Below are 18,076 nucleotides of genomic sequence, written 5' to 3' on the forward strand. Positions count from 1 at the left end.
TAAAAACACATTTGCATGCAGACACACAACAAACACACACTCAGACTATGTCCTTAAAAAGCTTAGGGATAAACATATTCCAATTCAGGAAACGTTGCTCTAATCTTAGCTTTGTGCTTACTCTATGCAACTATTATTACCTAATTATTGCATAAGAAATAGTAGATTACTCATGCAATGAGCAACACAGTTGGTGGAAGCTACATTAACCCTTTAAACCCTTAAACATTATTTCACTGCTGTCAATTTGCGTCTGTATAAGTGTCATTAAAGCTGCTGTCAGTATGCGCTTGTGTTCCTTTTTCTTGTTTTACTGTGTGTTTTAGGGTCAAAACAAGGTGGAATACCAGAAGAAGACAGTGAGGATTTGAAGTTTGACAGGTTTTGACTAAATGCGGCACTCAGAATGTACATCAATACGAGATTTAGGATGTTTAATATGAACTGGAACACACTGAACAACAACAGTAATTTGAGTTTCTGCCCAGTAGTTTTTGTTTTGGGGCTGTTTTTTTTTTCTAAATCAGTCCAGCTGCTTCTTGGCACCTGGTTGAACTCCAAAAAGCAGTTACATGATCAAAACTAGGTAAAAATACAGAATGAAAATAAAGGAAAATCATGACAATACTGTAAACAACAGTAAAAACACAAAAACAACACGGAAAACAGTGTGAAGAATGGCCAAACCACTTATTTTTATAATAAGTCAGTGTCACTTAGTGCTCTGTGTTTTACCCCCCATTCCACAGGCGGTGGGGGGTGCACTGAGCATGCTCAGATGTCTACAGAATGTGCAATGTCTATTCTATCAGCACGTTTTGATGTGTTTCCTATTGAGCAAACGGTTGAATTTTTATGAATATTTAAAGTAAATCATACATTCAGAACGCTCCCCACAGACACATCAGGGGTTAAAGGGTTAAGCCACTTCTTTGTGTGTTTTTCAATAATACATTTTGAGCAACAAATTTTTGTAATTAATCAAATACTGTTTGTATTTGCAGGGTTTGATGCTGTGTGTGGGCAGAAATAGACATATAATTGAGCTGCTGAGTAAAGTTAATCTGAGAAAATGTCTGATGACTGATAGTTTTTTCCAGAGATACACCAGTATGTCAGAATAGTTTGGATTGTTCGTGCCGTTAACTAGGCAGCAGCAGTGTGTTTACAGTGGGCGGCTGTTATGAGTTCTGCTCTCTAGGCTTGTGTCACACTTTCCACATATTTATATCGCATATCCCTAATGCCATTACGCATAATCCAAACAATTTTTTAGTCTGGGATTGTTCTTAACAAAACGTGTCAGGAGTTTCTGTTCATGGTTGAGCCCAAGGACTGAGCGATGGAGAAGTGCCAGCGTATCAAACAGGTTTGTACTGGGATTCCACTGGAGCACAAATGATGGGACGGCCTCCAATCACAGACACAACAGAAGGAACACACCCTTCCATGCAGCATCCCCACCCAAGCCTTAAGGTCTCCTCTTGGTTACGGTGTACAGACATAGTAACATCTTTAAATCAGTCCACACTCCATAAGTGATGCCACCTGTTGAACAGTAAACACTGAAGAAAATAGAATTAAAAAATACCTGTGAGTGGAAGTCAGTCCATCAGCGCTTGGTAACATTCACACACACACAAGTACACACAGCCTTTACCCAAGAACAAGTACAAATACCTGAGTGAAACTAAAGTAACCATTCAACATCTGTACTTGAGTAAAAGTGGAAAAGTATCAAAGTATAAAAAGAAGCCCTTTAAAGGAACTCACTGAACCTCCTGTCATTCACTTTAATATGTGAAGACCATTAACCCTGAAAGACCCAAAAGCATGCACTGATGTAAACTGTTTAATACCTGTTGATCCACTGATCCTATCAATCCATGTAAATAATTGGTGTAAAATACAGTTCTTCATCTTTTCATGGTCATCAGAAATGACCCATTTGGATGTTCAGAGGCTCCATAGTTACCGTGAAAACACCGTCATCTTCAACAACATTGATTCACCAGTAAAACCCATGGAGTTGGATCAATGACAGTGGATGGACACACTGGGTTTATGATCAGTTAATGAGAGATTTGACTGAAAAAGTAATTTTTTCCTCATTTGTTTGATTTGATCTAATAACTTTGAATTTACTCTGAGCTTTTATGAACATCTACATGATCAGCAAAATAAATATAGGAAAAAACAGGATTTACACTGAAAAATGCAAAATACAGAAGATAATATTAGAATGAATGATGATAAATCAACTGGTTAGACTAATTTTCTTCATGGGTAAAACCCATTTTCCCTCAGTAATTCTCAAATTTCACATTTTGACCCAAGACTGTATCTTGGAAACTTCAGCCGACCAGCATTTAGGACTGGATTTTCTTTATCAGTGACTCACATGTGGTAAAATGTCACTACTTTTATTCTGGAAGCAGTTTACTTGTAGCCCAGTATTATTTCAATGTACTTATAGGAGCCGAAAACACTCCAAAGAGCAACTTTCAACACTCAAAAAAGTGTATTTGGCTAATGGACCTCATCATCCATCCACTTCTTGTAGCTTCTCTTCTTCTGCTTCTTTTTCCAAATGATTAAAACACAAATTATGTGAAATTTGTAGAAATGGAATAAAGAAGTTTGCAGATGCACACTGGCTTTAACATTGTGGGTAAATGTAAGTCTTTGTAAATCTTTGTCTCTGTGTTGCCCGAGGCAGAAGCTCCAAGTGTGTTCCACCAATCAGCGTTCTTCAGCACACAGCTCCACCCCCAAGAATTCCAAGGAATCTAAAAATCACGCCTCCAACCAGGAACGTTTTTCAGGGAAAGTTTGAGGCTGAAGGAAAGTTTTTTACCAGGTAATTTAAATGGAAACGTGCTAAGGTGTTTGAAAATTGTGGGTCAAGTTAAAGTTCCTGGTAAGTTAACAATACAATAGTTCCTTGTACCCCCCCCCCCCATATCACACCATGTGCATGTGCAACTGTACTGTAAATATATAAATTATATTTATCTAAATGAATATTTATATAAATAGCAGATTTTGTTTTTCTCTTTATATGGCATGTGTTTCTGCCTGTTTTATCTTATCTTATCTTATCTTATCTTATCTTATCTTATCTTATCTTATCTTACCTTACCTTACCTTACCTTACCTTATCTCATCTCATCTCATCTCATCTCACCTCACCTCACCTCACCTCACCTCACCTCATCTCATCTCATCTCATCTCATCTCATCTCATCTTATCTTATCTTACCTTACCTTATCTTACCTTACCTTACCTTACCTTACCTTATCTTATCTTATCTTATCTTATCTTATCTTATCTCATCTCATCTTATCTAAACCAGTGTTTGGGTTAAAATGAAGCAAGTTAAATTAAAACGTTGACAGATATGTGAAAACTCTCCCAAAGTACAATATTTGTATTTGTATCTTGTTAATGTGTTGACTCCTCATAACAGGTGAGATTATTCTCAGTTTTACTCATGTGCTTCTTACCTTGTCCCTATCTGTATCATCTCATAAAATCATAAACCTTTTTATGATCAGTATTAGTCATGTCTTTGTGCTGAGAATAAGGTCTGACTGTGACGTCCATTATTGCAAAATCAAATGTCCACATTGTTACTACATACTTCCTTTTTATTATTTATTCGGTGTTTTCAGCTCATAAAAACGTTGTATTGTAAATAAATTAAATAGCTCGCAATACTATTCATACAGGACTAGTGTGTTGGGTTTAGAAGGATTTATGAGGATCCAGCTGCAAAAGTGGAAGATAACATTTATGATTCTGTTTTCATTAGTATATAATCACACAAAAACAGTCCCTATTATATGTTTCTCAACAGTTTCTATCTACAGTGGGATTGGCTCAGCAGTGATGGGGTCCCATATGTTTAATTGAATCAAATCAAAGAAAAATAATGGATAGATTAATGGACTCTATGCACAGCCCCACTACTTCCTGAACTTTAGGTGGGTCCTTTATTTCCTGTCTTTCATTATTGGACACACTGATTAATCCAGGTGTGCCTGATTAATCAGTAGTCACAACAAGAAGTAACAGACACACCTGGTTTAATCGGTGTGTCCAATAATGAAAGACAGGAAATAAAGGAGCCACCTGAAGTTCAGGAAGTAGTGGGGCTGTGCATAGAGTCCATTTATTTCAAAAATCCTCAATAGCTGCAGCTCTAGAAATAATCTTGTTCCTTTGGTTTTTGGTTTCTTTGATGTGTTACTGGACAGAACTTTGTGTTATCTGGAATATCTGAGTGGACAAAGATACAGATATTTTCTTAAAATTAAATACTTTTTAATGACAAGATGGTTGACTAGTTGTTTTTATTTTATACTATTTTATTTTTTTTATCGGTAAAATTAATTCCTTTTTTGTGATGTCCAAGGTTTTCACTTGGCAGGACTGTTTGTGCATGTGTGTGTGTTCACTTAGAGATTGCTCCCGTAATTACGACCTTATTCAAGCCCATAGAGGAAAACACAAGGAAGCAGTAAAAGAGAAGGAAGTGTGTTTCTTTTTGTCGGTGTGGTTTTAATGGTTTTAATGGTTATAATGATTTTAATGATGTGGAGAAACCAGTGAGAAAACATGAGTGTGTTTTATGTCTCACACACTTATTATTCACAGACAGAAGCCTTATCATGTTAGGAAACATGAGATGCAGAATGTGTTGCCCGAGGCAGATTAATCATTACACACACAAGCTACACACACACCTTTATTTTGTCACTTTTTTAGAAACAGATGTACACATGAACACACAAACACACACACATTCACTCACTCAGACACACAAACCCTTGTTTCTCCTGGGAGCTGAGAGGCAGGCGTTGGTCTATAAAAGCTGCACCCAGTGGAGGTAAAGAGAGCAAAGCACAATCTGTATCAGTCAGGGAGCACACACACTGACACACACTCCTCCATAAATACACACACGCAACTCAGACACACTCAGTCAGATCACACACTCAGCAGGACTGTCATCCACACATCCACGCTGCCGTCCTGGGATATGAACCCTCTCGTTCTCACCTGTCTCCTGTGCTTCGGTGAGTCTGGACTTGCATTTTATTTCTGTGTAAATCAGTGAAATGAAGGAGAAGAAACGAAGGCAGAGGGAAAAGGAAGCAAGACCAGGCTTGTCAGAATCAGGTATTTTCAAGGCTAAGAATCTGTGACAGATACAGTATGTGGTGCCTCTGGCTGCTGAAAAGGAGCTTCAGTCAAATCACAGAGGCTCCAGAAGCTGTGGAAAGGTCAGCATATTTGGAATGTTTGAATAACCTTCACTCACATCTGATTCAGTTTTGTTCCTGTTGGTGTGAGCGATGGCACAGGTTCTGGAAGTGGACTGGTTGTACTGGTTCCACTGTCAATAGCTCAAATTGTTCTCAATATATCAAGATGGATGGGTGGAAAGTTTTTTTGATTAGTTACCTTTGAATCAATAACAAACAGGGATTAAGAATCAGAATCTGACGTTTCAAGGCATTAACTCATACGTGTCAAACATACGGCCCGTGGGCCAAAACCGGCCCGCCAAAGAGTCCAATCTGGCCTGTGGGATGAATTTGTGAAAAGCAAAAATTACACTGAAAATACAAACAATCATTTTAGTTCAGGTTCCACGTTTAGCCCAATTCAGTCTCAAGTGGATCAGTCCAGTAAGATACGATCATAATAATTTATAATAAATGATAACCCCTATTTTTTTTCCCGATTTAACAATATTCTGCCTGTTCATAAATCTTTGTCTCTTTGTAGATCCACTGTGGGCTGTAAGTTGTAATGCACATGTGGAAATGATAAGCAGAGGCATGAAACTGTTATTTTTCATAAGACTATTTTGTTCATAGTTGTTCATGTTATTGACATTTGTAGATGTAAACATTTCCATTCTGTAATTTTACATTTTTCACTCTAAAATATAGAGAAAAGTTTGGAGTTGACATTATTTATAGATTATTATGTCATTATTTTACATATCAGATCATATTGGGCTGTATTCGATCCCTGAACTAACATGACTTTGACACCCCCGCATTAAATAAAGCCTCATATGCTCCAGTCAGTCTAAAGGTTTTGGTTGATCTCTAAGATTTTTTTCAGTTTTGTTTAGTTCAATCAACTCTTGAACTAAAAAAATTCTACATAAGTAAAAATGTAATATTAAGATGAGATAAGATAAAATAAGGTAAGATGAGATATGACTTTACTGACCCCTCTGTTAGGAAACTTTAGTCTTAACAGCAGCAAAAAACAAAAAAAACAAAAAAAAAAACAAATTGCAGAAAAACAGGCAGAAACATTCAAGGATGAAACATGAAATATAAAATATAAAAGAGAATCTACTATTTATATGACTTGTTCTGTATATGACATTAACAAATATTAAATATATTTTGCATTAAAGTTCTACACTTTTGTTTTTCACATCTGCATAACTCTTCAACTCCAAACTTAACTCTGTGGATTAGTTTCAGCAGACATAAAGTCATTCTCTTTGACGTACTGACAGTGAACTCATCATATCACTGTTTCCCTAGGACTTTGGACTGCACCACTCCTCTTCTAGGCTTCAGGTGATGTGTTTCTTCATTGATGCTTTTTTTCTCCTCCAGTCGTCTGCGCTGCTGTCAGTGCTGAGGGGTCAGAGGTCACATATTCCACTGAACTGAGTGGAGTGACCGGGGGTCCGTCCTCGGGGGAGGGCCTCCAGAGTTCACTGAGCGATGATGACGAGGTGGAAGAACACGAAGATGTTTCAGCGGGAGCCAATCAAAACCACGGTACAATAACACTGTGAAATAATCCAGTACTTTTGTACATTCTTTACCGGTTGATTTTTCTGTGACCTTAATGAACAGTATTTAACCCTTAAAGACCCAAACATAATGTAGCTGGGATAGGCTCCAAGTGACCCCCATGACCTTAGTTAGGATAAAGCAGGTTCAGAAAATGAATGAATGAATGAAAGACCCAAACATCTACTGATAAACTGTTTAATATCTGTTGATCCACTAATCCTATCAATACATGTCAATAACACTGGTCTACTTTTTTTTTTTTTTTTTTTTTAAGAAATTATCTGCTTCAGAGATTAAATTAAATTAAAAGTGCTGGTTTGCTGATGTTTTCGAACAATATGATAAAGTGTTATTACACATATATATTGGTTTATGTACATTTATACAATAGATTTATAAATGTTCCACTAGATAGAACCTGTAAAGTGAATGTATTGTCATGTGCAGACAGTGTTTTGAAGTAGATCTGGTAGCTCTGAGACAAATATTCCTTTGAAGTAAAACCCATTCTGTTGTTAATTCTTGTATTCCACATTTTGACCCAGGAGTGTATCTTGGAAACTTCAGCCAACCAGCATTTAGGACTGGATTTTTCTTTATCAGTGACTCACATGTGGTAAAATGTCACTACTTTTATTCTGGAAGCATTTTACTTGTAGCCCAGTGTTATTTCAATGTACTTATAGGAGTCGAACACACTCCAAAGAACAACTTTCAACTCTCAAAAAAGTGTATTTAGCAAGTAAAAGTATAAAAGTATAAAAAGAAGCCCTTTAAAGGAACTCACTCAACCTCCTGTCATTCACTTTAACCCTTTCATACGTTAATTATGAGAACCTTAGTTAACATTTTCTTTCTTGAGTGTTTTTATTCCTCCATAGGCATGAAAAAAACCCAATGTGATCAAGTTGGGTTTTTTTTTTTCATGGAGTTACAAAAATGTCCATGCATTTAATTTTGAAGTAAAGAAACATGTTTAAAACCCAACATCAAAAATTGATTTTAAAACAATGAAATAAAATCTGATGTTTTCTCACATTTTAGCACATTCTAATGCTAATTATTACTCTTTTCATGGAGATAATATGCAAAAAAAAAAAAAAAACAACTTTTTTTTTCTAACAAATAACAATTGATTTCCACTCAAACATGTTACTGCAGATCAGGTTTATCAAGAACAGCAAAGTTACAGTAATGGTATGAATTATAGTGTATGGGATGATGCATAAGCGTCCGCTGTGTTGGCTGATATGGAACTAAAACAACAAAACCCATGAATATAGAAGAGAACAGCTGGAGAATAACTGTCCACTGGAGTGACCACTATGCATGAAAGGGTTAATATGTGAAGACCATTAACCCTTAAAGACCCCAAAGCATCCACTGATGTAAACTGTTTAATACCTGTTGATCCACTGATCCTGTCAATACATGTAAATAAGTGGTGTAAAATACAGGTTCTCATCTTTTCATGGTCATCAGATATGACCCATTTGGACGTTCAGAGGCTCCATAGTCACCATGGAAACACTGTCATCTTCTACAACATTGATTCACCAATAAAACCCATGGAGCTGAATCAATGACAGTGGATGGAGACACAGGGTTTATGATCAGATAATGAGAGATTTCCTTACAATGTAATTTTTTTTTCACATTTGTTTGATTTGATATAATAACCTTTGAATTTATTCTGAGCTTTTATGAATATCTACATGATTTTCACTGAAAAATGCAAAATGCAAAGGTTAATATTATAATAAATGGTGATAAACCACTTGGGAAAGACAAAAAAAATGTTGTGGGCCTTTAAGGGTTAAGAAAAAAAACAAAGAATTAAATATGGCTGATGGTGTTCAGTTATTGTGCGATCAGATGACTGCAACTTTTTTTTTTTCTTCATGTGCAAAAATGCATCTGGTAATGATGGTTACAGTTTTCACAGAACTCCTCTGCTGATCTTCAGCAGAAATAGCATCTAAGTTGTGTTTTTTAACATGTTAAAGACGTCAACATCATTTGTCCTTTTCTACTGTGATATCTCAGTAGGAATGAGGAGTGAAGAGCCACTGGCCTTGAAATGTTACAGTTCTTGAACAAACAATGGACTTTTATTAAATATGTTATGTATTTTCTATTACATTTATACTGTCTTTATTTTAAGGTTGTTGAATGTTTCATATTTATATCGATATTTATGTTTATTTCTTTTATTTATTTTTTTAACCCATCCAACTCTTGAGTCTGACTCCACGATTCTAGTTTTCATAAAGCAAACTGAAGTGTCATTCTGAAACTTTCTTTCTATTTACAGTGTTTCACATGAATAATGATGAGAGGAGGAAAAGGAAAGGCAAAGGCAAGAAGAGGAACAGGCAGCAGGTCAAAAGCACGACCTCCATGAACCCCGAGTACTCGTTCTACACCAGCGGGTACGAGTCCCCTTTCAGCACCACCCTGGACCCGTGCACCTCCAGCCACCTGGGATACTGTATCCATGGATACTGCAAATACATGGAGGGTCTGCCGGAGCCCGTGTGCATGTGAGTACACAGGACAGCACAGCTTTGATTTGGAGGCTTGTGCTTATATGAGAATCAGTGGAAAGAAACATGAATGGGAAAAATGGAATGGGCCAGACGTTGAATTTGGGCTTGTGGGTTAAATTCATGTTTATGCATCTGCCCCTTTTGTTGCTAGATTTAGCAACTTTTCATTCTACCCCTAAAAAGCCCCTAGCAACAATTTTATCTTCTTTAAAATTTGTTAATATTTTCTCATCTTTTGTAAAGTGCCTCAAACCCTAAAACTCACCCATTTTCCTGTAAATGACAACAGATGATTTCCTGTGTCCCAGTCACATAAACCCACGGTCTGTCTGTAGATGGAAAAGTCAGAGTTTCACACTTAGACACTTTGTTGGTATATTTTGTGATTTTTCAGACCCATCTAGAGACTCTTTATCCAAAAAGACACTAGTGTCAAATCCAGTTATTGGAGACTTTTGGAGACTCTGATGTGAAAACACATATGGTTGTTTGTCTAAAACAAATCACTGAATATAAATCAGTCCCATTGACATTGACAGTTTTCTCTATTGTCTCTTTTTGGTCCATTTCCATTGTTCATGTCGACTGAAAATTACAAATGTTCTGGTTGTAAATGTTCCTGTTTTACTGTGACTTGTTGTCGTCTCCTAAGTGGACCGAAAGGTTAAAAACCAAACCAAACTGAAGAAAATGAAGAGAAAAACTAAACCAACAAACCAATAAATCAATAACTAACCTCAGTAACTGGTCCAGAGTGTCTCTTTTGGGTCACTTTAGCTGGTCCGTAAGCCCAGATAAAGGAGGACGGTTGGAATTGAGACATTAAATAATAAAACTAGAATTGACAGAGTGTAGTTCATTTGGAGTTCTAAACATATTTAGGCTGTTTTTATTCTCACGTTTTGTCTCTAACACAATGTTATTCCTCTGTCCTACATCATTCATTACAAATTACATGAACATTTACAATTATGCAAATTAGGTGTTGACATCATTTAGTAACTTCTAGAGACTTTTAGGACAGAAAATAGATACTGTAATACTGAGGAGTTGAAAACACTAAATCCAACTAAATCCATTTTAACTGTTTGAGTTAAAAGTCTGCTGGTCTAATCTTTTTTCTGCAGCTGTATGAAGGGTTACGACGGTGAACGCTGTGGGATCCAGACTCTGTTGACAGGACGAAACAGGAATGATGATGATGAAAGCAGCAGCAACACTGAGCTGGTCCAGACCGTCCTCGTAGTCATTGCCGTGGTCCTGTCAGTCATCAGCTGCGCCGCCATCATCCTCATGACCTGCGCTCAGTGAGTGGTCACGTCACACGCCCACATCCATCTGAGGCTACGTTCACACAGCAGGTCTTAATGCACACTCCGATTTTTTTGTGTGCTCGTTCATATTACACATTAAATGCGACTTCTATCAGTTTTGAGTATGAACTGAATGCGACCCTGAAGTGACCCGCTTGCACAAAAGAGGTCCAGATGTAATATGTGACCTGTGTTTACAGAAGCAACACTCCTGGGATGTAGAATTGTGACGTTTGTCGCATTTCAATGACACAAATGTCGGATAAATGCAACCTGGCCGTTCAGACTGAAGTCGCATTGCAAAATAGTGGATGTATCGGATTTAGTACCACACATGAAAGCGGCCTGGCTCAGATTTGATTTTTGTTGTTCGAACTGTCTTTAACAGATCAGATACAGGTCACATATGGGCAAACAAATCAGATCTGGGCCACATTTGTCTGCGGTCTGAACGTAGCCTTAGATTCCTTATTCATTCAACAAGAACATGCTCTCATTTTCACTGATGTCCAGAGTACAGATAGTAAAACAGAATAAATATGTGTAAAATGATAATTAACAGCAAGAATATAACAAAACACAATGATATAGTTACACTTAAAAGCAGAGTAATTATAAACTGACTCGATACAATCTACATATTCCAAAGTGAAATTTGCATTAGTTGATTCTTTTCTTTGCTTGTTTTGTTGAATCTTTTAAAGGTTCATTGGTTCACTGTAGTAGATTTGTGTATGTTCTAGCAGACGGTTTGTGGTGAAATCTGTTTTGTAGCTGGAGTCAGTTGAAAGGTGACATTTGCTAAAGTCAACTCAAAACTGACAACATTAACACAAACAGGGAACAGGCGGTTAGAGCGATTAATGTCTTGTGATATTTGAATGTAATAAAATGACAGATTGCTCCTTTAAATAACTCCTGCAAATATGTACTTATATTTACCTCCGCCAAGGAGGTTATGTTTTTGCCAGGGTTTGTTTGTTTGTTTGTTTGTCTGTCCGTTAGTGTGAAACATAACTCAAAAAGTTCTGGACAGATTTGGATGAAATTTTCAGGGTTTGTTGGAAATGGGATAAGGAAGAAATGATTAAATTTTGGTGGTGATCGGGGGTGGGGGGGCCCATTTCCAACAAACCCTGAAAATTTCATCAAAATCTGTCCATAACTTTTTGAGTTATGTTGCACACTAACGGACAGACAAACAGACAGACAGACAAACAAACAAACAAACAAACCCTGGCAAAAACATAACCTCCTTGGTGTGGGGGGGCCCACGGGGGGGGGGGGGGGGGGGCACTGATCAGCCTTGGCGGAGGTCTGCGCTCTCCGAGTGCTTCTAGTTAAGTATACTTTTTCATTCTTACACGATTCATTTTAAACATGAACTCAATATATAGTTCCATCTATAAAGGCAGAATTTGGTGCTTTTGGTATTTTTTGAATTAAAATCTGATCTGATCTGAAGTCTTTATGAATACAGTGATTGGCAAATCCATGGAAAATTAAGAATGAAATGTGTGAGACATAATAACACTACCTCTGATCAGGTGGTTTGGATAGAGTTAGGTTTTAATAGTTTTAATACAGTTTGTACCTTGTATCTGCTCTGCTTTCTTTGGTTATTTTAGCTCAGTACCCATGATGCTCTTTGAGGTGCCTGTTCTTTCAGCCTGTAGAAATCTGGGTTTTCATGTTGTCTGCTGTTCTTTCAGCATCATGGTGAGGCAGTGATGGATCCTATGGTCAGATGGATAAAGGTTTTCACCAACAGGCAAAATAAACTGTCTGTTAAAACATTATGAAAAATATACTATTAAAAATAGGTGCTTTTAATACAAAAGACAAACTCATTTGTCTATAATGGGATTCACTAAAATAACATTGATTTGTCCGGGTCACTCTGTAAAGCTTCACAGACACAGGCGGTGAGCTTTGGTTTTACCTTTTAAAACTCATTGAATAGTTTGGAATAAAAGCCCTTTTTACTTTCCTCTTTATCCTTATAAAGACTTTGTGAAAAGACAGCTTATAGAAACTCTGAGCAGGTTTGCACATGGACAATGACCCACACCCTGCAGACATTAAACCTTACACTGGAGCATATCCTGCCCCTGAACACATCAAAAGGCCCTTCACACACCCACCCACACCCTGACTTACACAGTGTCTGCATCTCATTGTGCTTTTATTATCCATCACAGACTGGTTGGTGAAATCGAAATTTCACTGTAAGTCATCAATGAATGCAAATATTACTCATGCTTTATTTCAGATTGCCACAGATGGGGTAATGCATTTACGGGAAGATAGTGAGAGCTGACCCTTAATCCCACTTCCTTATCAATATATGACTAAACTACAGCTATGGTTGGAATGTAGAGCAAAGTCAACAGTCCAGCAAAATGCAAATAAGCTTTGGTATCATAATTCAAGGCACTTTGTGGCCATAAAGTAGTGGCTATATAGACCATGACCCATAAAAATGACTGAAACAACAACAAAAACATCTTGAATTTCATTTTGCTCTGATAAAATCAGTGGAACTGAAGCCAGTCAAAGGAAAATTCATTTTACAACAACCACCTGACAGTCATGAGTATCACACTTCGCTTTCATGCTCACGGTGAATGTCTTTTGTAGTTACAGGTCCCATAAAAACTTCTTGGCATCGTACCTGGGAACTGCGACAGAGCAGGAGAAACTCCAGAAACCCAGTGGAGACGCGATGGTGTGAAGGCATCGAGTTACTGGCCGGTACGTGACCCATTTACAAACACTGTAAACCAGCATAACAGATGCACATACAGCCATTTTCCATGAATGATGATCAAACCAGTACTGCACTGGGAAAAATGAGTGTTCAGGATGGTTTCTTTGGTGCAACTTTAGTCATTTTGAAATCATCACAGACAGGTTCAGTTAATATATTTAAGTCACAGATTAACAACCAGTTAAGGTACAAGGTCCGAACGGGGCTGAAGTATATTTCAGTTTACATCGGGTGAAAACTTTTGTTTTTAAATACAGTGTATGCTGGAATGGGATGTTTAAAATAAAATTTATTTACAGAGATAGAAAATGAAAATGATGAAAAAAATGGATTTCAACAAATTGAGTAGAGAAACCACGCACTTAGCCATGCATGGCATAAAACAGAGAATGAAGGGAAGAAAGTTTTCATTTTGACCCAGGCTGTACATCAGAAGGTCCATATTTTTTTTTTTTGCATCAAAGTGATAAAAATCCACAATGTGCTTTTGCATGAGCCGTGGACAGTTTTTCTTGTAAGTCATGGGTCAAGAGTCACAGTAATCAAGACATGTCCAGCAAAACTTAATACCACAGAAATATAAAATTCAGTTGCTTGGACTGAAAATCTAAGCTTTAACCTTGATCAAGAAGAGATTAAGTTATCACTGATGCCAACTTTGCATTTTTGTTGCTCAATTTAGCAAATTTTCTGACTACCCAAGCAACTTTTTTCAAAAAGCCCATAGCAACAAATTTATCTGCTTTGTCTGTAAACTTTTGGCATCTTTTGTAAAGTGACTCAAACCCTAAAACTCACCCATTTCCTTTAAATGACACCAGATGATGTCCCAGTCATATAAACCCACGGTCTGTCTGTAGATGGAAAAGTCAGTGTTTCACTCTTGAATATAAATCAGTCCCATTGACAGTTTTCTCTATTGTCTCTTTTTGGTCCATTTCCATTGTTCATGTCGACTGGAAATTACAAATGTTCTGGTTGTGAATGTTCCTGTTTTACTGTGACTTGTTGTTTTCTCCTAAGTGAACTGTAAGGTTAAACATAACGTGCTGCGTACTTTTAATCCCCCTTGGTTAAATGTAGTGTAAGATTCTGTTGAAAGTTACTGCCCTACAGGCCCTATAGGTGACCTATTTCCAATATTCTTCTGCTCCATGCAAAGATGCATCCACAGTCTAAATGTGGTGCAGATATGTCAATGCATTCTTCTGATAATGCGATTACGTTGTTGAATGGACAGACAGATGAACAGATGACAAAATGATTACAATACTCCTTCGACTGACGGGTGAAAACCCAACCAAACTGAAGAAAATGATGAGAAAAACTAACCCAACAAACCAAATAAATCAATAACTAACCTCAGTAACTGGTCCAGAGTGTCTCTTTTGGGTCACTTTAGTCAGTCCCCGAGCCTAGATAAAGGAGGACGGTTGGAACTGGGATGTTAAATAAAAACTACAATTGACAGAGTATAGTTAATTTGGAGTTCTAAACATATTTAGGCTGTTTTTATTCTCACTTTTTGTCTCTAACACAGTGTTATTTCTCTGTCCTACATCATTCATCACAATTACATGAACATTTACAATTATGCAAATTAGGTGATGATGTCATTTAGCAACTTCTAGAGACTTTTAGGACAAACAATAGATACTTTCACTACTGAGGCGTTGGACACAGTGTAGGTTATTGCCAAATGTGCATTCATGGTTGTGATTCTGTTTTCAGCCCCAGTCGAATATATTTTGATGATGTATTCATATGTTTTGCTTAAGGCCACAGTGGGCAGCGTCAGGCTTCCACCAACATGAGTCTTTAAGCCGAACAGGAAGGAGTGACAGAGCAGGAGAGCCTGTTATTGTTATTGAATGCAATGAGTTGCATCATGCAAAGAGGAATCCCCACGAGCGGAATTAGTGTGGATTAACCGTGGGTTGTCTCAGCCTGTCGCATGCCAGCATAAAGGGAAACTGCACACTGTGTCGTACACGTTCACCTGGATGTCCAGACAATAACAGTCATGACACACTGACTATTCACGCCAACAGATTGAGAGAATTATTGCTCTGCATACATGTGGTAAAATCTGTCACACACCATGAACGCTCACATGCAAACTTCACGTGTATAAAAAGCATGTGGCAGATCAGTGTTCATAGTCCTCACCCAGCGTTCACCCTGGTTAAAACTAAGATGGGTAGTTTAGCTCCAATGAATGCAGCTTCTTCTGAAACTTGGTCAAAGGTTTTTCTGTTGTATCTAAACCACTTTATTTAGATTTAATTACCCCAACAGCCTCTCATTGGAAGTAAAAACTAACTAGTTATCTGTTGATGTTGTCTAACTTCATATCTAAGCTGACTGTTTCTGTTCTTTTTAGAATAGAATTAATAGAATTGAATAAAATAAAATAAATCTCTATTGTCACTGTGACAGAAACAATGAAAATTCTTTTAGCAGCTCTTCTGTTCAGCAGCAGATTCTTAAAGTGCAAAAAGAAAGGCTGTCACACAAAATTATACTGAAAAATAAATATTGAAAGTACTGACAGTATGCAAAACTATTAAGAATACTTAAATGTACAAAAGACCCCACTCTACACTAGAGAAAACAGAATTATATACAACATATAAAGGATACATACAAGGTAATAAACTACATGTACAAGGAAAGATTAAAAACAAGGTGTGTGTGTTGGGTGTTGCACTGGGGGGTGAGTGACTGACTGTAAAACTGAGAGTGGTGTTTTTGTTGCAGTCAACCATTCATCCATATTTTTCTGCTGGCTAGTTTTGCCTAATACTCTGCATATGGTGTTAAGATGCAGTCAGTGACAATGTCAGGCTGTTGTTGGTATTTCAAGGTTATTAGCTTTTGCAACAAAAAAGAAAAAAAGTCTTTTGTTTCATTATTTCTCTGTTAAATGTTCAATATGTAACACTGATGCATGAAGTGAAGTTTGTATTACTGGACAAATATTTGTTGATATTAACAGCCTCAACACTGATTTCTGGACTTTTGTACTAAAGTCCTTTCTTGTGCTCTTCCTCAGTGGCAACACTTGCTAATTGTAGCGTAGAAATGCAGTTAGCAAATATCAACAAAAGACTAGCAGCACAACACAGACTCCAACACAAACTTCACATAAGAACGCAATCATACCATACCAATATACCACATGAAACCATAGAGACCCAGCACTACTTTACAGCAGCTCCTTCCTCTCTACTGAACCTTTCTTTAAGGGATTTATCACCATTTATTATAATATTATTCTCTGTGTTATAGTATATAGTGAAGATTGTGTATTTTCCCATATTTAATTCACTGATCATGTAGATGTTCAAAGGTTATTAGGTCAAATCTGAAAAAGATTTTGGAAAAAAGGACTGTTTCGATAAAATCTCTCATTAACTGAACATAAACCCAGTGCGTCCATCCACTGTCATTGATCCAACTCCATAGGTTTTACTGGTGAATCAATGTTGTAGAAGATGACAGTGTTACCACGGTAACTACGGAGCCTCTGAACGTCCAAATGGGTCATATCTGATGACCATGAAAAGATGATAAACTGTATTTTACACCAATTGTTTACATGTACTGATAAGATTATTGGATCAGCAGGTATTAAACAGTTCCATCAGTAGATGGTTTTGGTTGTTGGCGTTTGGGTCTTTAAGGGTTAAGTCTTACTTGGTTGTACAACTAAAATAGTGACTAAATAATGCTCATATTTGGTGTTTTTTTTCTCTCAACAGCCAGATGCACCTTCTGAAAATGAAGCAGACGATCAGAGCCTGAGAATCTGGAGGCAGTAGAGTGAATAGACTGCTTCATTAGACTCTCCACATACTTATTAGAATGTAATTTATTGTAGTGATTATTTATTGCTAAAGACTGTACTGTGTGTGTTTGTGTATGTTGAATTACTATGAGGTTAATGTATGTGAATGCTGAGCGTTCATAGGTTTATTTATTGCACTGCTCGTACATATAGGTCAGACCAACACTCTTCATCTCGCTCTGTTAAAGGGATGGAATTTGATCACCAATAAAGTGTCTCAGTGTTATGTTGAAGTGTTGTCTGTTCGTGTCATGGACTTGTTTCCATTCCCATCTGTGGATGCGTCCCATACCTGAGCAGCGTGCTCATAGAAACATCACCAAACACAGATTCATTCAGACAGGAATAACCGTGAGAGAAGCTCGGAGAATATGCTCTGACTTCACCACGGAATTCAAATAATCATCACAGCAAAACAAAAGGACAGGACACGGGAAAGTCTTTTCAGGTGTGTAAAACCCATCAACCATCATCTTAGTTCCATTTTACTGCATGATTCTGCAAGGATATGAAAGTTTTAAAAAGTAAAACTCAAAGCCCTGCCACTGGCTTTGTTTGAATCCACAGAACATGTCAGTTTTGACCCTTATGAAAACGACAAAATTCCTAAGAAGGAAGGTAATGAATATGAAATTCCACTTATAGTACTTGTTTACATGTCTGCAAGCACACACGAGTAACCCTTAAAGACCCAGTTCTACTTCAGTGGCAGCCCCCAAATGAATGTTTCTTTCTATTTAACCTTTGTTAAGTC

General features: G+C 37.2%; 1 protein-coding gene across 1 annotated transcript; it reads left to right on the plus strand.

The window, feature by feature from the left end:
• Positions 1 to 4,903: 4,903 nt before the first annotated feature.
• areg (amphiregulin) lies at positions 4,904 to 17,677 on the plus strand. The gene is made up of 6 exons (XM_030144131.1): positions 4,904 to 5,082; positions 6,655 to 6,822; positions 9,155 to 9,383; positions 10,517 to 10,696; positions 13,343 to 13,456; positions 17,237 to 17,677. Exons 1-5 carry the CDS (start codon positions 5,046 to 5,048, stop codon positions 13,434 to 13,436), a joined length of 708 nt encoding a protein of 235 aa, XP_029999991.1. The 5' UTR covers positions 4,904 to 5,045; the 3' UTR covers positions 13,437 to 13,456; positions 17,237 to 17,677.
• Positions 17,678 to 18,076: the final 399 nt, after the last annotated feature.

Source organism: Sphaeramia orbicularis, chromosome 9 (assembly GCF_902148855.1).
Source record: "Sphaeramia orbicularis chromosome 9, fSphaOr1.1, whole genome shotgun sequence".
In the NCBI taxonomy this organism is placed as follows: domain Eukaryota; kingdom Metazoa; phylum Chordata; class Actinopteri; order Kurtiformes; family Apogonidae; genus Sphaeramia; species Sphaeramia orbicularis.